Source organism: Mycteria americana, chromosome 5 (assembly GCF_035582795.1).
Source record: "Mycteria americana isolate JAX WOST 10 ecotype Jacksonville Zoo and Gardens chromosome 5, USCA_MyAme_1.0, whole genome shotgun sequence".
In the NCBI taxonomy this organism is placed as follows: Eukaryota; Metazoa; Chordata; class Aves; order Ciconiiformes; family Ciconiidae; genus Mycteria; species Mycteria americana.
Window position 1 is genome coordinate 68,646,605 of NC_134369.1, and position 22,008 is coordinate 68,668,612.

Genomic DNA, 22,008 nt, shown 5'->3' on the forward strand with positions numbered 1-22,008 from the left:
AATTCCATCAAAACATAAAGAAGGCCCAAATATTGGGACTACTCAGAGCTGTCTGTTGGCAAGAGCAATATTCTGTTAGGCACAGATTCGCTTGCTAACTATACTTTGGGCATAAAACTGAAGAGATATATGCGGTGCCTAAAAAGATGAGCTACAAACCGCATTACAAACTGTGACAGACTGGAAAGGCATCAATCTTCTTAACTTTCTCTTTTAGGTACCTGCCCACGTACACTGTTTCATCCGCTGATGCTGCCTAAAACCTTCCTGCCTAGTATGCTTGTGAACATCACAATGACAGCCATAGTTTTTCTGATAAAGATGATAATTGCCAAATTTAATTGGACTACAAATCTGGAGTCCAGACTGGGGTTCTGTTAACGGAGCTCTGACTGACCACCTCACCCTGCACAAGTTGCTTTTTGTGTGCAAAACAGAGTCTGGGAAAACAAACAAACAAACAAACAAACATAACTTTCGAAAGAGTGCTGATATTTGCAAGCACCAGAAGGCAAAAATTCCTTAATTATAAAACTAGTGCATGACTGAAAACACCACACAGTGACTTTACCTCAACCCTAAGCTGAACACCCACGGTAAATCACGCACCTGGTGCCGCTCTGCGGGGGGTACTGGGGGTTACCTCCCCCCACGGAGCCCTGTTCGCTAACAAGGCTGGAGGAACGCAGGCTGTTCCGTCTTCAGCCGCATCAGCTGCCTGCCAGGGAGAAGCCGCTCCACGCAGCTTCTTGACAGCGATCGTCACTTGTTTCATACGGCCACCAGCTCCTGCCACAGCTTCAATGGGCTTCTCCCTGTGGACACCTGTGGAGTGAATGAGCACGTCGCCCGCCGTGAGACTCGCCAGGGAGTCCTGGCTGAGGCTGGATTTGCTTTCCGCTTCCATAAGGAGCTCATCACGCAGCTCTGGAAGGGAGTCCAAAAGCAGCACTCTGACGAGGAGGCTGTCCCTGCGGGCCGAGAGCTACGGCGGCAACCGCCCCGCCGCCTTCCCCCGCGCAGGGCAAGCGGCCTGAAGGCTGCGGGGAACGGTTCCCCCCCGCGTCCCGGGCACGCCTGCCCTCCCCAGCGGCCTGGCGGACAGAGAGCCCCGCCGCGGCCCGCGCCACTCCCCGCCGCCCGCACCGGAAGCAGCCGCTGCCATGGCAACAGCGCCCGTCTGCGCTCCCTCACGCCTGCGCGCTGTCCGCTCCTCAATAGTGTCCGGAAGGAAACATGCGCCCGAGCCCCTCCCGCTTCCGGTAGGGCAGCGCGGGGGGCAGATAAGAGCGCTGCGCTTCGGGGAGGAGAGCGGAGCTGTCGGTGGGTTCGCGTTCGCTGATTCGCCGCGTGGCGAATCGGCGGCGCCGCTGGGCCTGCTGCGGCCGGGCTGCCCCTCCCGCGCGGTGCGGGCTCGTGGCGCTGCGGGTGAGTGCGCGCGCGGGCGGCGCTGCTCCTGAGGGGGCCGCTCCGGGCGGGAGGGACCGGGCGGCCCGGCGAGGCCCCGCGGCCGTGCCCCGCCGCCTCACGGCAGGCCCCGCGGCGGTGAGGCGCGGCGTTGCGGGACGCGGATTGGGAGGGCGGCAGGCCGGGGGCAGCCGTTAGGTGCGGCCGTTACCGGGCGGTGCTGGACGGGGAGGCGGGGCAGGAGGGGCGGAATAGTTCTGGGTGAAGGAAAACCCGTCCCTTTTCGGGCACGGCCCAAGGGCCGGGGCGCCTCTGCCTCGGCTCGTGTCCCCGCACCGGCCTGGCGGGCGCTGGGTCTTTTGGGTTGGGGCTGGGCTCGGCGAGTACCTCCCTGGGCAGAGAAACTCAAGGTGCCCTTGAAAGGAAGAACTGCAGGATGTAGTACAAAACAAAAAAAAAATTAAGGTGAGATTTGTTTTACTTCCGGCTTAGGTTTTTACCTTATTGGGTCACAAGTACCAGCCAGGCCTAATCTAACTGAAGTAGGAGACCACCTGTGGAAAAATAGGTATTTTCTCTCAGGAGAGAACCCCTTGTGTGTGTTCAGTCTGTTCAAAGAGGCTCTTGGGGTGTCTGGTTTCAGACTTACTGTGCTAACTCGCCTTTGGTGTTAGGAGACCTTTTCTACCATTGATGGTTTTTTCTTCAGAGCAGAGTCTGTCCCACGGCCATGAGATCATGAATTATAATAATTCCAGGTATATCGTATTTGCAGCCACTTTCTGACCAGTCCTTTTCTCATCTCCCCATGTGCCTCTGAAGGCTGACTGTAGTGTGCAGAGCAAGAAGAAAACCTTCATGTAACCACATTGCGAGCACCAGTCTGAAGGAGAGCGGCCAGACCCGCTCTGGGTGTGGGCAAGAGCTGGGCCCTGCCTTCCCAGCAGGGCCATAGCTGCTGCCTCGCTGGGCTGGTGCAGGACAGAGGGTTGGTTGCCCAGGCATGCAGAACTGTGAATTTAGTATTAAGTTGCCTCTTGTTCTGAATTTGATGTGATTAGTTTAGCAGCCTGCTGGTTTCACAGGTATTTGTAGTTTGATTAGATTCAGTAAAAGAGCTCTTTAAATCAATGAGGTTTTTTTAATCTGATGTCAGTCAAGTTCTAGCCTAGTAATTCCCAACTATAAAAAAACCCACTTTCTCTGCAAGCAGTGGGTGCCTTATCTGGACACATTTCTTTGATGTGATGTTTTTATTTTTCTCTGTCCCTCTTACACACATACAGAAACACTTGTGTGGTGTTCTGTGTGTACAATTGGAAGTGAAGGTTTAAAAAAAAATTGCAGCCTTGTATGTATAGAGTAGGTCATACCTACACCTAATTCAGATTGTTAATCAGGATAACAAGTGTGACAGATTTATGGTGTCTCTCCACAGATCCCTCCCCCAATAAAATGTGGCTCGTTGGGGAAAAAAAAAAGGCCCAAAACACAGGGGTTGTTTAGTTTCCATGGGAAAGGATGCTGTTGACTCAAGATTAGGTAATAGACACTAATGTTGATTACATCAGTGGAAAAAAAACTTTCTCACTGTAGTTTACAGCGCATGTTTCACCTGTAAGAACTCCATGCTGTTAAATGGCGGCAGGCTTTTCAGCCACCTACCAGTACAATAATGATAATCAAAAGCTCTGTTCCAGTTATTAGTGCTTAGGAGTTACATTCATGAGCCCTCTGCTTCCGAAGGTCTGTAGATACCGCTGGGGAAGCTGTATTGCCATGTGTCAGAAGTTCTAGAAGAGTTCTGACCTCCGTAGTTCTGGCTCCTGTTCCTTCTGCCACAGAAACAGATAGATGATTAACCCAGGTAGGCTAGGAATCCTTAACCTAATCACTGTTCATATTTAATAAACCAGCTTTAGCTTTTTTAAAAAAGCTGTCACTCTGTAGTGATTCCATGTTTCCATGGCAATGGGAGTGGCAGCTGCAGCAGAAGGAAATATTAGAAGCATTTTCCAGGTTCTAAAACAGGGCTGGGAGCTGGATCTTGCAGGATGGATCTTGCATAGAGAATAGGTTTGAATAGGCTAAAGCCTTTATTATCTTTGGAAAGAGGATGGAAAACCCATTATGCCTAAGTATGAAGAATCAAAACCAAGTTATCCTTAACTGCTGATTGTGCTCAGAGAGGCTTATCTTAAAAGAATGTCTCTTTAGAACATCAAAACCTATTTGGAAGAGCTCCAGGGCCCTTCAAGAAGGGAGACTTCCCAACTGTTGCTGCTTTCCTAGTGAACCAGCACATCCAGACCACGTGGCCCTTGTTGCAGAGGTTTATTTAGAGATATCTGCTTCCTTCAGTGTGACATGTTTAAAAGTGTGATGCCGAATTTCCAAATCACATTTAGTCCAGAGGAGCATAATCCAGGCTGCGTAGGCTTAAACCTGTAGCGTGCTGGAGTTGTTTGAGCAGCTAAGTAAGAAGCTGTGTTAGTCGAGATGCCAAGCCCTGTAATGGGCTCTTTCATGGCTTTTTTGCTTGTTTCACAGGCTGGAGGGAAAGGGGACAAGCAACAAGAAAACTTGAAATGATACATTTAACATACTTAAAGAATAAACCAGATGCGTACATTCCTGGGAATGTTCAGGTAGTGCATTTTTAGATGTTAAGGCAACTGCCTGTAATTTCTAGCTACTGAAGAGGTGCAGTAGAGCCATGTAATTTCACTGCCTGCTGTGTGGAAAGTGTAAAATGCCTGTAGAGGGACAAGTGCTTCAGATGCTTAAAATCAGATGGTGCCACTATGCTGATTTAAATTAGAGCTATTTCCCAAGCGCAAGGGTAAAAGCTTTGTGGAACTGCAGTTCAGTAAAACTGTAATTTTAAGCTTGCCAGACTAGTCACAGGAGAACAAAAGATCAGGTTTGTTATAAACAAGCATAATGAAGCAATACTGAGTGTGAGAAAATGGCACTGACAGTTGACGCTTTTAGCTTTCTGTGCCTGGGAGAGGACAAAAGTCTTTCCTGTTCTCTGTGATTTTTAACTCTGTTTAATAATCTCCCTAAACTGACTATAGAACTGTCACTGATTTTGCTTCTAACAGGCTGAGAAATGAGAAAGTGGAGTTGCTATCCATTTTCACTAGTTGTTGTCCCAGATGATAGTTGTGTCCACCTCACCTAAAACAAGTTAGAGGTTTACGTTAACCTGAGTAATGCCTTGTTTCTTCTGAGCAACCATATCCCGTAGGCTCTCCTTAATAGTAACCTGTGTGACCTATCTACCCACGAGGAATTCTTGGTTGTAGGGGTATGTGTCTTAAATTCAAGAATCATATGTGCTCTTTACCTCCAATCCCTGAATTGACTTTCTGTGTAGTGATAAAGTGTAATGTTAAGAGGCAGATGTTATAATTACTCTGCTGCTGTGAGGGGGTGTAGGGAGAGTGCATGCTTGTGAGAGCTCCATAGTGCTATTTTTAGTTGCTTAGTTTTCTTTCTGTTGTAGAAGTAATTATTAATGACTTTTTGTTCTTGTTCAGAAGGCTTGCTTACCCTCTCCGTTCACCCTGCCGAGAGACTGGAATAGTTTAAGCTTTCTAAAACATTAATGTCTTGCTCAAAACTTGGCAAAGCATAATACAAGATTAATTATAAGTAGCTCTTTCTAAAGGGTTAAATGAACTTTTTCCACAAAGTGATTACACTTCAGTGCTAATTTTTCTTCCATGAGTTGATGTGAATTAAACTGAAGGATCTTGTTCTCGTCAGTGTGTAATATTAGCTTGCATTATCATCTGTGATAGGTCTTAATAATATGTCAATTAAGGGAAAAGGAAGACTAGCTTTCAGTAGCCTCCTAGGAAACCTGCAGGGATGCTTTCAAGCCTTAACTTGTTTACTGTGTTGGATTAGGAATGTGAGTCTTCCTTGAGGATGCTTGCTTTAATTCTTGGATCCATGGCTGTTCATTCTTCCCTTTTTCTTTGTCTGCTTCACTTCCTTTAAGGCCATTCTTATTCTTCCATGTTTTCTTGGATTTAATTCACCATATTCAATGCCCAGAACATTTGCTCTAGTTTAAGTGTTTGGTGCAAATGCAGGTACGTAGAAACCAGGCGTCTGCTTCTCTGATGCAAGCTGGCTTATGCTGCATCTATTCAGCGTGGCTGCCATTTCACGCTTGCCTTTTTTCCTTACTGTTTTTACAGATGACATCTAAAGTCACTGAAACTATAGGGCTAGAAAACGTTGTTGCTTGCTTCTCCCCACACTTCTGCCCTAGTTCTACTTTGTGAGTTTGAATGCATTTATAAAATACCTTTTTTTTTTTAAGTCACTTTAACTGTTTGAAATGCTTAAAAAGTGTTTAAAGGACAGTAGTTAACAGGTGGATCTGGGAAGGTTTCATACCTGGAATTATCTTGGGTGTTCTTTTAACTGAGTACATTTCAAATGGATAACTTTCCTTGAAGTGGATGGCTTGAAAGTTTGCTAGCAAAGCTGCATTTAAACACACTTCAAGGACGTATACAATTCCATTCTGTTGTAAAATGTTGCAGTTCATATGTATACTTTTTGTGTGAAATTCTACTTTTATCTTTAGAATAGGTGAGTGCATCACAGGCGGTAGAATATGGCTGGACAAATATCGGAATCTGATCAGATCAAGCAGGTAAGATGCTGTATTCATGAGTGGTGGCTTTGAAGATCTTATGTTAACTTTGTCATGTGGAGTAAAACGTTTAGGGCATGGAGAAGGACAAAACGTTTAAGCTATCCGAGTAGTTCTGTAGGAACCAAAATTTAAACACTTGATCACTGACAGACACAGTATAGTATCCTATTTGAGTACTAGCAGCATTTGGTGTAGAAATCTTCTGACTGATAGTAAATGTTTCTAGTGACTTGTCCTTTAAATGTTAGCGTCACCAGATGGCCCATGCAGCTGTGCATAAAAAATTTCTACATTAAGTTCTTAATACTCATTGTCTATTCAATTTTTATTTATAGTTCAAGGAGTTTCTTGGAACATACAATAAACTTACAGAAAACTGCTTCCTGGATTGCATAAAGGATTTCACTAGCAGAGAGGTTAAACCAGAAGAGGTAGGTAAATGTTTCCTATGCTTTTAATGACCCTTTGGTAGAATTGCTGTGTAGCACTCAAATTTCAGAAGCAACTACAGTTTTGATCTTTCACCTAGCTAAAAAAGCCAGTTAGCAGTCTTTAGTGGAGTACAGGTGTCTGGCATGTAGCTTCCAAGTGAGAAAGGAAGTGAGTTAGTGGAACGGAGGGAAATAGCTTGTCTGTAGTTTTGCTTCTGCAAGTATGTCCAAAGGTGATGACAAATACTTCTTTGCACCCTAACAGTCTCTTTACAAAAATAAATCAAACAAAGCCAACTGCTTTTGATGTGTTAGATAATCTGCTACAGACAAACTACGGGCTAGGACCTCTTGAGGTTTCATCGTTGTTGTCTTTTCAATATGCACACCCAGAGGGAATCTTCCTGATCTCGCTGTATTAGCTGCTTATTGCAATTCTGTGTGTTTCCTTCTCTGAGCTATCAGTGGAGGTTCTTGTGCCTCAGTTTCTGATGGGCGGTATCTTTATGGACATGGAAGTTGCCCACCTACAGCCTGCATCTTGTTCTTTGAAGGTAGAATCCTACTGAAATACTTGTTTACCTACCCACATTCCCTGCATTGTAGTGAGACATAGAAACATAGGCCTCCAAAGCTCTGGCTGTTAAATCCACTTCTCTGCATTGTAGGGAGCTCCATCACATAGTCATCTGCAAAAAAAGATTAAGCTCTTGGTAAGATTAGTTGCATGATTTTTGCCTCTCCCCTCCTGTTGAGATGCTGTTTCAGAATCTTGTAACTTTGTTGGTTAAAAGTCTAATAACCTTTGATTGACTCTGCTGGTGGGGGGGGAACCCTGAAGTTTTAAACTAACCATTGTTTTTGACCATTTTCTGCCTCCTTGGAGTTTAACTCCTCAGCACAGGCAAAAATCATGTCTTCTTTCAGCTTTTGTTTTGCTGTGCTAAACAAAGCTCTGTTAGCTTCCCAAGGCAGACTCCTTGTTTCCCTGATCTTCTCTGCATCTGCTTTAGTGGAATTCTTATTGATTACAGGAGGTCAGAGTTATTCTGGATAAGGTCTTGTTACTGTCTTGTACCAACTCATTTTGAATGCTTGAACAATACAAGGAGTGTCAGTTAACAGAACCGACAGAAGTGTTAGTGGCACAACCTCTTTACCTTTCTGGGGTGGTATTTGATTTCCAGTAGAGGATTATACTTCTTTCTTCTGCTACCCAAAGCGTTACCAGAATTTCTTTAAAAGTATCAGTTCATATAGTCTTTAATTAAAGACCTGGGATCCAAAACCAAAGAATGCTCATTGGAGGGGAATTAAGATTATTTAGATAGAAAAAAATATTCTTAGGTTCTGATCTGCTTCTTTTTTGCTTCTGTGATCTGCAAAGAGGCCATGTCCGGCAGTACAGGAGCCATCTGCTAATGATGGAGGCTAGGAAGAAACTTTCTTATGGGAAGTTTTGTCCATAATTATCCCTTACGGGGTTTCTTGCAGAGCATCTGGCTCTCACCCCTGCTGGAAACAGGACACTGGTCCAGATGGACTACTGGTCTGATATGGTATGGAAAATCCTATGTTTCTATTGAAAGTTGTAGTTTCTTATTAAGTATTTAAGATGAATACCTCCCTGAATCTCCTTTGAGATTCTGCATTTGAAAAAAAACCAGCTTCTGACCTCTTTCCCTACAGCAGGTCTGCACTGCAAGTCTAGACTTCCCCAGGGCACCATATCACAAATACCACGCCCTCTGGGAGAAGTGGCTTGGGGTAGTTCCAGAATTTGTTTCCTAGTCAGACTTAACTGCTGCTTAACAGGTCTTGCTATAGCTGGTGCCAGGTCAAGGAGAGAGAAGGGTGGGTGGTGTGCAGAGCTGCATGAGGTTTTTTTGTTGTGTTCATTTTCAGCCCCTCTGCTTTTCACATCCCTTTATACTGAGCAGAATCAAAGCAACTTCTGGTTTTCTAGTAATCATGCAAAGTGGTCATCTTTCCTTTCTATCTACATTTGTTAACTTTTACAGTGATAGAAAGGTTTAGAACCATGATACAGAATAGCCAATTGGTAGAACTGTTGCTCGGAAATAATCTCATAACTCTTTCTCTACACTCTCTAAATTTAAAAATTTATCAAAAAAAATCAAAACCCCCTCTAAATTTAAAAAATAATACCATGGGTGGAGTAGGCCCTGGTATTTATTTCCCTGTCCAGCTGACTGATAGGACTTCAGAGGGTACTTTTGGTACTTCTGGTTGCTTTTGTGAAGGTTAACCAAGCAAGTACAAGAATGCTGATAGAGCCAATAGGAACAAGGTCAAAAAAAAGGCTAAACTGAGCCAGTACAGAGTAGACTGTATTTGGCTGTCAAACATAGTATGTGTTTGTAAAGAGAATTTAAAAAAGAAGATACTAATTTAATAGATTTAGTATTTATTGCAAAATAAAATGCTTTATATATTTCAATCTCACAAGAGGAGCCCAAGGATGAAACAGTACTATCTCCTAGGTCTGAGATGTTTTCTGTGAAGACTTTCATATGAGAATGAGTATTAAAAGATGTTTCAGACATCCCTCAAACACTAAACTTCACATTTTTCACTGCACGGAGAGGCTGTGCACAATTAGGCCCTCATCTTGAGGCTTAACACAGAATATGAGGTGTAGTCACCTAATCATTTATCCCTGTATATTGTTGTGTTTTAGGGCCTGTTCGGGGAAGTGTTTTAATTACTGTTTGAAGCCTTCTGTTTCCCTCTTCCTCTAGATGACTTGCTCGGACCACTGCCTACAGAAGTATTTAAAAATGACACAAAGGATCTCCATGAGATTTCAGGAGTACCACATTCAGCAGAACGAAGCTCTGGCAGCTAAAGCAGGACTGCTTGGCCAGCCTCGTTAGAGAAGAGCACTCTGTTCAGACTTTACAAGCAGTGCCAGTGTTCACTGGGCAAGAATACATTTTGGATTTTCTACTGTTGGGATGTATGTCCAGCAACTCAGAAGAGAGTTCTAGATGCTGTTCAGACAGTGGAAACCATGAAGGGTTAAACAAGAAGTTAGTCGGGGTGGACTGGCAATGGAGTCTGTTTCTGAGGCCCTTTTCACTCTACAATGGAGTAATATTGATACAAACTTTTCCAGGGCCCACAGACTGGTATGTTTAAATTTAAAGGGGGGTGGGAGGGTTACACTTCTTTTCTGCTAGGAGTGGTTCAGATGAAAGAAAAGTGTAATATGGGAAATACACTTTTTTTTTATTTAATTCAAGTAAAATCAATGGGAACTGCACACTTGTATGTATGTTCTTTCCAAAGACACATTTTTAGGACACTGATTGAGAGCAGTGTTTTGTTTGCTGTGGTCTCATTCCTCAGCTACTACAGAGTTCTGTTCATTCGCTGCTGCTCTCAGTTGCTGACAGGTAACAGAATTAGTGACTTTGTTTCAGCAGCTGGGGATTTGTGAATGTGTTATTTCTCTTACTTTGGGAAGAACTTCTGTTGAGCCACCCTGACAGAGCCTTGTGATCATTCCAACTCTCCTGGAGTGTTTGATGGTGATGATCAGAGTATCAAGCCAAGGGTGGTTATAAATGGCAGACAACTGCTGTAACTAATGAGCTCAGGTAGGCACGGATGCTCTGCCAGCTTATCCCTTGGTTATGTTTGCCTTATGCTTCACCAGGTCACTTACAAGGGACACGAGTGTGTTGTCAGCAGCGCCTGTGCCTGAGGCAACTTCTGTGCACTCCTTGTTTCCCTCGGGGAACCCCAGGGGTCCTCCAGACCCAGCTGCCTTGCCTGATGCAAGCATGATGTACTCCAGGCACTGAGCTTGCTGGCAGTTTTCTCCTTTAATTGTGTGAATGCCAACAGAAAGTGCAAGGTATGCACAAAATGATGTCTTTTTGCTGCTGGATGAGTACAGAGAGAAGTCTGTGGAAGCTACCTGTTCTGATGTTGTGGTTTTGGTTTAGAAAAAACACCAGTCCTTTGAAAGGATCTTGATAGCTGAAATCCTGCAGTCAGATTGTTAGTACTGTAGAACGATAGCTAACAGGCACATTTTACTTTAGCTCTAGCTAATAAAATACAGTAGCAAAAGGAACTAAACATCAGGATTACCATATCGATTTTGATATTTCAAGTGATGAAGACTGAAACAAAGCTATTACATGTCAGCTGCCAGGTTCTGCTGTTGGCTAGAAAGGCAACAACAAGGAACAGAAATGGCAGGAAGCCTGCCTATATGCTTTTTTGTTGTTACCTTCTCTGTAGCTTTTTATTTCCAGCAGCAGTTTGAAAGAACAATTTCCTGCCTGGTTTTTTTTTTCTTTACTACTCAAACTCTCAGCTGTCCAGGCTGTGGATTACTAGGCCCTAGCTGCAGCACAGTATATCTGCCACTTGCACTCAATGCTGCTCTGCTTGCTCCTGTTTAAAGCTGCCCCAGCTCTCCACAGAAATCTGTTTGTATGCCTTTGAAAGGTGGAAGAAACAAGCATGTTCCTATGGTCTCATTACATGTGTTTTTGTACTAGCCGTATGACAGCTCTTTCCTACATAGCCCATGCCTTGTTACCTTGGAGATGGCTAAAAGCTAACTCTAAAATAGTAAAAGCTAAAAAAGAGCCCAAACATGGCAGCAAGTTTCCAGTGTCCTGTTTTTTCAAAGGAATAAGAGGCTAATAATGTCTAGATTGTTTGCTACAATTGGCCACAAATGTTATGGCCAATTAGACATAATACATCCATAGTAAAGATTCAAGGCTTTCTTTAAAGCAGTCTTTTTGTTAAACATTTGGAAGTTATGTATGATGGAAATGATCCCATTTTCCATTGTATCTTAGTGTGCAAACAGAACAGTTGCTCAGAAAAGTGACTGAGGAGTTTAAGTGATGGGATTGGAGGATGTTCATCTCTTCTGGGCAAAGCTCCTTGGGGCTTAAGTGATTCCCCTCACTAAAAAAAAAAATCATGGTTTTCCTCATGTTTCAGTGTTTGGGGTTTGAGGGTAGGAAGATGTTTAAAAAATTTAAGACAGATTTACTGTACAAAAGGTCAAGCAAGTGTTAGAGGGACTTAGTTAATAAATTCCTCACTTTCGGGTTCCCCAGTTTCCTTTTACTCCAGTTTTAAAGTTGCCTTAACCCACTGTTATCCAGGGAAAACATATATTCTTAAAATCTAATTAGATGTCACATCCACTTGCCTCTCCCCATGCTCACTAAACAAATAGGTGGGATGAAAAGTGTTGCTGGAAGTATGAGTGTCGGGTTGATAGCTGCTACCCTGAAATGAAGCTGGCCAGATAAAAAAATCTTGACTTCCACAGGAGCAATGTGCCTATAGTGACTGTAGTTTGTTTGGGGATGTGCCTGTTAGTTATGACTATTTCAAAGCTAACTAGAGTGGAAAATAAGTTGCAGTGCTACTGCACAAAGATGCAGGTAAGGATGGAGTCACTGGCTTGCTCTTCTGCATGACCAGTTTTGTCCTAGCTCTATTTCACTCAAAAAATGTTGTGATCTTTCAATCCAGGTGACTGACTGAAGACAGATGATACAAATATATTTTAGCTTGGAAATAAAGTGCATCCATGTAACTAAAGCATCCAGTGGTGCAGAAAGCAACAGTGAAAACTTTCTTAAAAGGTTAACTTGCTTTGAGCTTTGACTTCCCTTTGCTTCCTTGATGAGTTAGCACATCCTGATGGCTGGTGCAAATCACGTTATTCAGAAAACAGACTTTGTTAACAGGACTTCTGGGTTGAGAATGATTCATGACACAAACTGTTTCAGTGCTTCTCACACACGTTTTATCAGCATGTATTGTCAAAGTGTTGCGGCTGGTCTTTATTCCTTGGAGCAGGATCTCCCAGCACCCAATTCTCAAAAATATTTAACTGCAAAAGCAAGAATCAGTATTTCCACAGTGCCTGGATGGATGTCCACTGTGAAGGCTGGGAATGTCTACAAAGGCAAGTAAGGCCATGTGTTTTCTCTGCCAGTGGAGTATTCTAACCTCCATGACCTAGCTTAATCTGGAGCGTTCTCTATCCCTCCTCTTGAATAGCTTCAAGTTTGCATGGCATAATGAAATGCACAGCTGAAAATCAGAATAAAAATGAGAATACAGCTTAGTCTCTGGAACCTAACTGGAAGGCAATGGTATTTAAGGTAAGGTGGGGGAAGAGTATGTGAATTGCCCTGATGAAGTGTGATAGGTTAGGTGCAGGAATGGAACCAATTCTGATGGAAGGAGGGGCAAAGGTGAAAAATGGAGTGCTGCTGAGGAAAGCTGTGAAAAAAGTGAGCCAGAGCAGAGGTGGGAGGGGAGAGAAGGCAACAGCAGTGCAGCCTGGCAAAAACTGGCTTGATGAGACTGGGCTAGTGAACAGATGCTCATCTGGAGGTGACACTCATTGCAGCAGCAACAGGAACACTGATCCTAGAAAAGCATGCAATTACTAGTCACCCTACAGAAAACACAACGATTTCAACAGGAAAGGTCAAATAAGAGCCTGGCTCTAGACTGCCCTGTACATTGGTGGTACTGGCAGAGTGACCGGATCAATCAGCTGGACGATTATAATGGCGGTTCCTTGAATTCTCTCGAGGATAGGGGCAAAGTCCCAATTTCTGTAACCCCTGCTGAGCTCTTGTCTGGAAGGCAAGGAAAGGATGCAACTGTAATCTTCTGTAAGGAAAGCGTGGGTTAAATACCTAATGCCCAGAGATAGATTGTGGTTGTGACTGCAAGGGGAGGAGGTATTCTTCTGGACTCTTAAATACCTAACTCTGAGAACTGGAGCTTAAGCAACAGCTCTTTTTTCAGCATTTTCTGGTAGCTAGGTTAGGAAGTAAGCACACAGCATAGAGGAATCTATTTCAAATCTTGGGAAGTCCATTAAGCTCAGCTCCAAAACTTCTTGAATGAGCCTCTAAAACCTGTAAAAGCAATTAGAGCTTGTGACACCTAAGCTTGCATCATGCTTGCACCTTGAGTTGCAAGAAGACAGGATTAAAAGAATTCAAAGTTAAAATTCTGCTAAATACTAGATTTTTTTTTTAAATTATGTTTTAGTTTAACTTCATCCTCCTTAGCATGTTGGTGTTAGGTTCTTTCTGTAGGCACAACAGGGAACATTCAACATTCAAGCCTTAGTAGTTCAGGACTGTAAAATGATGGTCAAGTCTGTTTTCCCAGGATTTCTCATATACAGAAACAGATGTAACAAAGACATGAAAGACCCTAAATCACTCTTTAAAAAAAAAAAAGTCTACATTTATACAATGCTTCAACAGGCCATGGCTGGTTAAAATTTTTTATTCTGTAACTCACTTTCCTCTGAGGGAAAGTGAGAGGATGGCTGAGGGAGCTGAGCTTACTGTGTAAATATTTAAGGTAGTGTACTTGACATATCACCATTTGTTTACGTAAGGCAAAGGGGAGCTTATCTAAATTTCAAATAATCAAAGTAGAAATCCAGTTGGTGGCTATTTCTGTATTTCACAGATCCTGGCCTTACTAGGATATGGAATTAGGGACCCTCTTCCCCTCACATGTCAAATTTCTGTGTGTGCTGCTGCCCCAGGGACCTGCCAGGAACTCTGTTTTGAGTCATGGCTGAGAGAAGAGGGTTTCAAGCCTCCTTTGCAGCAAGGCATGCTCCAACCTTCCCACCTTATCAGCAGGAAAGGGGTGTGCTTGTTCTGACCTTTGGGAGAAAGTGCCTCTGCCCCACAGAGGACATGGATCCCCTGGGGATAGAGGCAGGGCCTGAGGAGAAGAGCTGTGGGACTCCAGTCCTGACCCCCAGGCTTACCAGCCCTTCGTGGGGATCCCCTCCGTGGGTGGTTGAGGGAGGTTGCAGCCCACCACCTCCCTGCCGCCGGCCGCAGCAGTGGGGCCCAGCACGATGGCGGCGGGAGCGGCGGGTTCTCCTGTCCGCCTCAGGGCGGCACGCCCCGGGTGGCTGCCAACCCCTCAGCTGCTGCCTCCGAGCTCCCGCCCCTGAGCAGGGTAACTCACCCCTCACGCGTGGGGACCTGCGGCGCCACAGACCTGCGGGCTGTGTGGGGCGGGCCCAGGGAGGGAAGGTCCTGAAGTCAGTGCATGTGGAGGAAAGGAAAAACCCCACAGGTTTCTTACAGGTTTTTATTGCCTTCGGGACACATAGGGAGGATGTCTCAAAGAGGGAAGCGAAGTGCTGTGAGTGGCGGCAGGTGACAGAGGTGTCAGGGTGCAGCCATGGCACGAGACGTGGCATTTGGCTGTGGGAAGGCAGCAGAGCTGGAGCCACCGCTGTGACAGGGCCATAAACTGAAATGAAAAAGAATGAAGAGTGTAGAAAACAGTTGTGAGAGACCCGACCTAACACAGGCTAATCAGGGACTTGACTATAAAAAGCAGTACTCCCCGCAAAAGCTGTTGGGATGGCACATGGTAGTCACTTGCAGGGTGGGAAGCAGAGTGTAAGCAGAAGGAATCAAGGGTTTGGGTTTTTTTTTTTCTTCTTTTTTTCTTTTTAAATAGCTTTAAACCTTACCCATTCCTAAGGGAAGTAATTTGCAGGAAATGAATGAGCATCAAGAGGTAGGGTTTTAAGCTGCGCACACACGTAAACAAGTGACTTGTTAAAAAGAAAAAAAAAATCCACCCTTGTGCAATCTAACCAAGTATTTCATACAAATTCCACATCTTACCCCTCCTTACGTAACTGGCATAGCTGGCAGGATCATGGCAAATTAGGTCAAGCTGTACCCAGATGAGGGATTAGACGAGGAGTAGTCCAGAAATAGCTGAAGACACTGACAGGGCTGGAATGGAAATGTTGTTGGGTTACTCTGAAGAGCAGGGAAAGAGAGAGACGTTGCCAATAACACATAACTGTGTCCTTCTCCAACAAGGCTCGGAGGGAGAGTTAAGCAAACATGCTACCGATAAACAACCTGCAGGTTTTCACAGCTGTAATGGAGCTCTAGTGCTGATTTTCTTTGCTGGCAAGGAATGAAACAGAGAGAAAGTAAGCATCGCAATGCTTCCGTGTTTTTTTCCATAATGAGTAAGCTGTACTGGAGAATTAAAGCCAAGTGTCAGAAAGCAAAGACAGACCCTTTTTTACCTTTGAAAACTATTGGATAAGCACCAGCGTAACAGCGTTAACTAATATAAATAGCAGGTAGTCGCAGACCTGAAGCAGAACCAGCCAGTACAGCCCTGCTCCGAAACAGAAAGTAGGATTTCTCTGAAAATGGGAAGGAGCAGGAATAGCAACATAAATAGGGCTGAGATAATTAAAAAGAAAGAGGAAGCCAGAAAAGTCCTATTCTTAGAAAGGGTGAGAAACAGTCTGCTTTCACAATTAAGATTGCCTTATCTTTTCAGTTTTCTTTTAATGACGATGCAGTATTTGTCACTGGGCTGTGACTAATCACAAAATCCACCACTCAACTGCATTAAAACAAGCACGTATTCAGACCAATAACACTGTAACACAAAAAATTGAATGTACGTATTCCTCCAAAGCAATGGACAAGACTAATAAATGCTTGTGGAATTTGGGGAACTCACAGATTTCCAAAACAAGCACCACACCCCCACCCCCCAATAAATACTAGCTACTTAGTGGTGACTAATAAAGGTGAATAATTTTAAACTCTTCCAGAGACCTCTTAAAAATCATCCTATTTGGTGGAAGATAATGTGGTAGAATGACAGATTTTCTCAAAATTTGAGGGCAACAGCTTGATAAATAGTGTGAGCCAATTATAAAATGTCTTTTTCCTAAGCACTGGAATTATAGTGAGTCAGTCTCTGGCAACATCCCCATTGGTTCCACTGCTTTGTTATGTTCCTTACGTCTCCAGAGGTAGTCTTTATCCTGCATGTTGTAGCAAATAATAAAATCCCAAGTACAGAGAAGTAAAAATAACCAAGATTTTAGTGCACAGTATCTGCAAAACGCAAGGGCACAGTGAAGTAAACAGCTCGACATACTTTTGTTAACACTCTCATCTTTTGTTTCAGCTTGTAAATCTGTCTTCTGGCTCATCTTTCAGGTTTGTTTCAAGCGATCAAACCAATCATGTTCTTTTCTTAAAAAGAAAACAACAGCATTTCTTACACTTACTGCTGTAAAAGAATTCCAGTCAATGCTGCCCAGAAAACCCATTTGGCTGCCTCAGCTATCCAAGAATATTTTTAACAGGGAAAAGAAGAACATTTTATAAGAATATTCATTTTTTTAATGTGTAATTCCATCTGGTTGACAAACCTATCTGGAGAGAGAAGGCTCTCTCAAGAGCAGCTAGCCTGACCGAGACACAGGAGTTAACAATCCTAAGATTCAGATTCTCTTTCCAGCTCCCCATCAAAGCCATCCTGTGTAATTTTGGTAGCCATTGCTATGTGGCTCCCTACATGTAAAATGAGAACATGCATGCATTTAAAAAATTTCTGCCTAGATTATTCTAGTACTGCACCTTTAAAAAAATTGGATTCAAGTGGAATTTGTGCAAAATACCACAAAAGTGAAGAAGTGATTTAATCACCTTTTCTCTTCTACTGCTGTCCTTCAAATTAAAGGTCTTTGCTGCTCCCTGTGAAGGTCAGATACGTTATGCTTCATGAAGATACACACTTTTATTTGCCCTTTTTATGCTTTTCTTTCACTACTAATTACTACTGTAAATCTGTTTAACCTCTGTTGAAATAATGGCCTGTTATTACTCTTCCGACATCTTTGCTTCTCCTGCCTGATCTGTTCAAACTGATGAAGCAAGAGAAGGTTTCTCAAACACAAGCAATCTGATGGAGGAGCCAGAAACAAGTGGAGATTTAACTGGGTGTTGCTAAACTTACACATTAGAGAGAAAATAAAAACTCATTAGTATACATGTAGCTGGTATACTTTATGGAAAGAAAGTAAAAACTGAAACAAGTAGGGAAATTAATCTTTTCTTACCTTATGTCCTTGCAAGCAAATGTTTCAAGTTTTTTCCAGCTTTCAGATATATGCCAATACAAAAATAATACATCTGACAAATCTGACAGTTCTTTGTATCAATTGCAGGAGGTGGGGGGAGAGTCTGAATTCTCTTACAGCCCTGGTCTTTTTAACAGTTCTAACAGCATTTGATCCCATAATCTTAATTATATATTTTTTTAACCTCCTAAGCAAGCTTGAAATAACATATATCGTTTTGAGAAAATCTGTAAAAGATTAGAAGGCAGGAGAACAGCGTGAAACCTGCCAAGAGGGTGCTTTATTTTTGATTGCTCTTGCACACGGTACCTAATCGCTTATTAAAAATAAAAATCCCAGTTCAGTATAATCATAATTACTGCATCCTCAACAGCATAAACTTTCATTCAAGGCATTGGAAGACACAAACAAAGCAGAAATAAGGGGATTACAGTAAAGTTAGAAATAAAAGACCTAGGGTTTCTTGTTGATTTCACCTTTTAAGTGCAGGATAGTCCCATATTATATAGTTAATCTTCTTTTCCCTAGGGTATTTTTAAATGTCATAAGAAACTCATTTAGCCAGATTATTCAGTAGATGTTTAACAGATACGCTTCTTGCCAGAAAGATAGAACTAGGAAATCAGTAACATGCTAGGGGCCTTGCCAACGGCTTGGCAGAGAGTCATCCACCTTTTCTCGCAGGTTTAGTTTTCTGCCAGAATAGTAATGTCAGTTGTTATTTTGGGGGGGCATGGGGGGGTGGCTGGTTGTCTGTCTGTCTGATGACTACTAGTGCAAGGTAAGCAGGTGGACAGAGGAAGTAAGGAAGCAAGTTCTCCAAGTCAAGGAGCAACCCTCTGTTAGAACAGGTTTCCATGTTTCATGGAACCATACCTTCAGTCTTCCATGCAATATTCTAAACATTCCTAAGAGATAAGGAGAAGCAGTCAGTGTACACACGGTGAACATCTATCCTGAAGTACAGACGGTTCAGAGCTCATCCATCATCTGTGCATGTTGAGTGTGTGTATATGCCTGTTTAAGATCTCACACAGTTTGTAGACAGGGGTTCGATATCTGCATAAAATATAATTAATCCTATTATTTCACTGGATTTAAAATTTACTTCTGCAAATATTAAACATGGAAGATAATCTGAGAAAATGTGACCCATGTTATTTCCTTTTAAATGAGTACTGCTTTTTATTCATAGCTATTGTAAGATTAACAGTAAAAGTTAGCTCTGAAAAAAGTGTGTACAACAATTTATGGAGATTAATTTTCCTATTTAGGTAAGCCCAGACATTTACAAGAACAATCACTTAAATAAAAATAGAATATAAAGCCTATGTTTAAAACATGGCCTTTATTAATGCTGTCTAGTGAGCTCCATATTTATCTTACATTGAAATAGTTCTGCTTTGCTTAAGAAAAGACAGAAAAAGTGCATTTACAAGAGTACTTTTTCTTTAATTTTCTGCGAAAATGGAAGGAATTGGAATCACAAGTTGACAAATGTTGTAAAATGAAATTTCAAGAAACATCAATTTTAGTAATGCTACGCCATCACTAGTGTTTCGTTCTGACTTTCTGCCGTGTGAACCAGAATATCCTGATATACAGTCTAGAGCATCTATGTTATTACTCTACAGCATATTAAACACAGAAAAAGGGGTTAAGAACCCCTTTCAATGTACAAACATGAATAAAAAAATTGATAAAAAAATCACTTTTATACATAATGTATATGCAAACTGTTTTAAATACATGGTTTTGGAAGAGTTATTTACAAACTGTATCTGTCTGTGGGACAATCCACAGACAAAGCATACACAGTTGCTTTACTTTACTGTTGCATCTCAACTTTGGGAGATATAAATTCATTCGGCAGTATAGCAAACATAAGAACTTGTGACAAAGTATCTTAAGGGCAACCCGATAAATTTTGTTCCTCAAAACAATGTAAGTACTAGGACTGCCAAAGTTTCCAAATAAAGTCATAGTTTAATCCAGATGCCCGCTTACAGATCTATGTCGTGGAGGATACGTAGACAGACCCATTTGAAATACAGGCGTGGCTACTGGATAAAACCTCCTTAAGAGCCATAACTGATAAGTATGTTTTATCGAAAGAGTGAACTAACCTAGATTTTTTTTTCCAATTTTATTAATATTTTAAAAAATACATAAAAATACAACATCCAATGTCTCAATAAATATATTTAACAAGTTGCAAGATACCTTATTTTACACAAAAATTTCAGCTTTAGAAATCTTGTTAAATAACTTCATTGTTGTTATATATTTCATTTTTCGTCTTTTTGTAACAAAATAAAAACTCTGAAATTACATAGAAAAAAGACAAAATATTTTTGCCAAGGGATAAGATAGTCCACTGAAAACCTATTCACAATTCCACTGTAAACATTAATAAACATTAAAATATTTGCATAATTGTGTGCTCAAAAATCCTATAAAAAGTGGAAGACTTATTACAACTGTAGTTTTCAGTCAACTACACTTCCTTTCACAATTTATTTTGTCCCATTTACACCTTTAAAACTGGGCACATTGCTGAACACATACTTTGGCAGTTCTGTATAGCAAGTGCTTCCACAAAGAGGAACTACTCACCAAGAGTTAACGTACAGCTCGGTGAAAGTGCAGCAGTAAAACTCAGTTCTTTTTGATAATACTCTGATGTCTGCTTGGTGCACTTGCTTTTCTAAGATCTCCCTAGAACACCTGAATGCTTCATTGGACATAACTTTTCAAATTTGATAAGTGCCCTTTCTCTGCATTAACAAAACAAAACAAAAACAAACACAATGACAAGCATGTCACATTGTGCCTACAACCTTCAGTTACCAATGAGCTTAATTTCTCTGAACAGTAAATTAAACAAAAGAAGAGGGTAGGAGGGGAGAACAGGTACAGTCCAGCAGTGGAAGTGTGTACAGAATATACTTGGCAATGTCAAACCAGTTGAGTGCTTTCTGTGGTTGAATTTCAGGATTTATGTCCATGGCAGCAAGTTGCTGGCAAGGCAGAGAAATGTGTATCACCTGCATTCTACAGCAAGCACGTTTTGTGGAGGAGAAGATGATGATGGACTCATTCCAGTGTCTGATGAAGCAGATGACATGGATGCTCCTGTATGTGACACTGAATATACAGAACAACAGATCAGCATCAGATTATCAAAGTACATGTCAGAATGAAGGTCTCCGTGGTTATTAGGTTGTTTAAAAGACCGCAAAGAAGTGGCACGGTCACAGAAAACTGCTACAGATTTTTTGTCAATTGCTTTCACTGCTATATTCACATGAGCTGGAGGCGTAACCTTACCCTTTCTGCATCACAGACCAATTGAAAAGATAAATCAGGTGAGTCATTACTCTGACTGAAAACTCAGACCAAGCTTGCACTAGGAAGTCCCAGTTTCTAATACACAGTTATAAAATGCTTTTGTTAGGTTCAAGTTCTGAAAAGCCACAAATATTCTTTCTAAATACGTGTACATATGAACAGATGATAACCACTTCCTTTTCAAAAATACTGCCAATTAAATTCAAGTTGCTTTGAGTTATGTATTTTCAAGAAAATTAACTTCTCATGGGAAGCATAAAGCAAATCTGAAAGTTACCTTCTCTGTCTTTCTTTTTTAATCGTTTTCTTCTCCTGTCTATGGTTGCTACTTCTGACTTCAAGGACATGTAGTATTTTCGTATTTCCTGTAGTTTTTCTTGTAAGAAGGAGATCCTTTCAGTGCTGCTCATATTGTCTAGTTCATCTTAAAAGTGGGAAGAAAAGAAAAAATAGCTTCATCAAGGCGATTTTAAAAAAATGAATGCAATTCTTAAAGAGCATACAAGATGCAGCATGAAAGACAACACACTTCCATAACTATACCATAGAAGGTCTATACCTAATTTAGAATCCCAAAATTTGCACCTTTTTCTTTCAGAACAAATTTTCTTGTAAATTCCCTCTAATCGAGTCATTTAAAGAATTCTTACTGAGCTGAAAACTCCATTTGTATACTCTAGGCGAAGCATTCTGGTGGTGGTGTTTCTCTCTGTGTTTATCCTTCTCTCCATCTTTGATGTGAGGTGAAATCACTCTTGCAGGTGATCGAGAAATCTTCTGTGGTTTGGATGCATTTATGTGTTTTACAGGAGTACATTTACTTGAACTGTCCAGGACAGGAAGGTCTTCACTGTCACTACTTTGCCCTGCAGCAAGAGAAATGTATTTGGACTTCAAAAAAAAAACCCTTGACTTTTTAAAAATTTTAGTTATAGTCAGAAAAAATGATTAAGAAAAAACTGCTCCTTCTTGCTCAGAAGATCCCAGAACGCACACAAGGAAAAACTGTATCGGATGCAGTGTATAACCTTATCAGACACAACATGCACTGAACTCTCAAGTGTACTGATCGTTAATGCAGGAGAAGTCAAGGGCTGACTAGGCCTTTAGTTAAAAAGCGATAGTCAAATTTTTTTACAGAAGCAATAAAG

General features: G+C 41.9%; 3 protein-coding genes across 23 annotated transcripts in view; 1 reads left to right on the forward strand and 2 right to left on the reverse strand.

Moving 5' to 3' along the window:
* KIAA0586 (KIAA0586 ortholog) overlaps positions 1-1,121 on the reverse strand; it is a 78,893-nt gene extending 77,772 nt beyond the window's left edge. For all 8 annotated transcript variants that reach the window (XM_075503831.1, XM_075503828.1, XM_075503834.1 and 5 more), the window contains exon 1: positions 610-1,121. In XM_075503831.1, coding sequence (XP_075359946.1) covers positions 610-907 — 298 coding nt within the window. In that variant the 5' untranslated portion in view covers positions 908-1,121. The remainder of the gene's footprint in view (positions 1-609) is intronic.
* TIMM9 (translocase of inner mitochondrial membrane 9) lies at positions 1,042-20,638 on the forward strand. Of its 10 annotated transcripts, none has more exons than XM_075503846.1 (6): positions 1,270-1,428; positions 3,958-4,055; positions 4,515-4,720; positions 6,017-6,085; positions 6,424-6,519; positions 9,282-11,323. In XM_075503846.1, exons 4-6 carry the CDS (start codon positions 6,047-6,049, stop codon positions 9,414-9,416), a joined length of 270 nt encoding a protein of 89 aa, XP_075359961.1. In that variant the 5' UTR covers positions 1,270-1,428; positions 3,958-4,055; positions 4,515-4,720; positions 6,017-6,046; the 3' UTR covers positions 9,417-11,323. The 10 variants fall into 10 exon arrangements, 9 of the variants coding, with proteins under 9 accessions (XP_075359962.1, XP_075359965.1, XP_075359964.1 ...); XM_075503844.1 differs by lacking the exon at positions 3,958-4,055 and adding an exon at positions 5,622-5,704; XR_012776026.1 differs by lacking the exons at positions 6,424-6,519; positions 9,282-11,323 and adding an exon at positions 5,622-5,704 and having other exon boundaries at positions 1,042-1,428; positions 6,017-6,050.
* ARID4A (AT-rich interaction domain 4A) overlaps positions 20,516-22,008 on the reverse strand; it is a 54,194-nt gene continuing 52,701 nt past the window's right edge. For all 5 annotated transcript variants that reach the window (XM_075503838.1, XM_075503835.1, XM_075503839.1 and 2 more), the window contains 3 exons: positions 21,508-21,723; positions 21,135-21,281; positions 20,516-20,653 (listed from right to left, as the gene is read on the reverse strand). In XM_075503838.1, the coding sequence (XP_075359953.1) occupies positions 20,550-20,653; positions 21,135-21,281; positions 21,508-21,723 (467 nt within the window). In that variant the 3' untranslated portion in view covers positions 20,516-20,549. The remainder of the gene's footprint in view (positions 20,654-21,134; positions 21,282-21,507; positions 21,724-22,008) is intronic.

Bases quoted from the DNA above. Each gene is read 5' to 3' on its own strand.
- TIMM9 (XM_075503847.1), top strand. From the start codon at position 6,047: ATGGCTGGACAAATATCGGAATCTGATCAGATCAAGCAG. The intron at 6,086-6,423 runs GTAAGATGCTGT...TTTTATTTATAG, and splicing joins AATCTGATCAGATCAAGCAG to TTCAAGGAGTTTCTTGGAAC. The intron at 6,520-9,281 runs GTAGGTAAATGT...CTCTTCCTCTAG, and splicing joins GAGAGGTTAAACCAGAAGAG to ATGACTTGCTCGGACCACTG.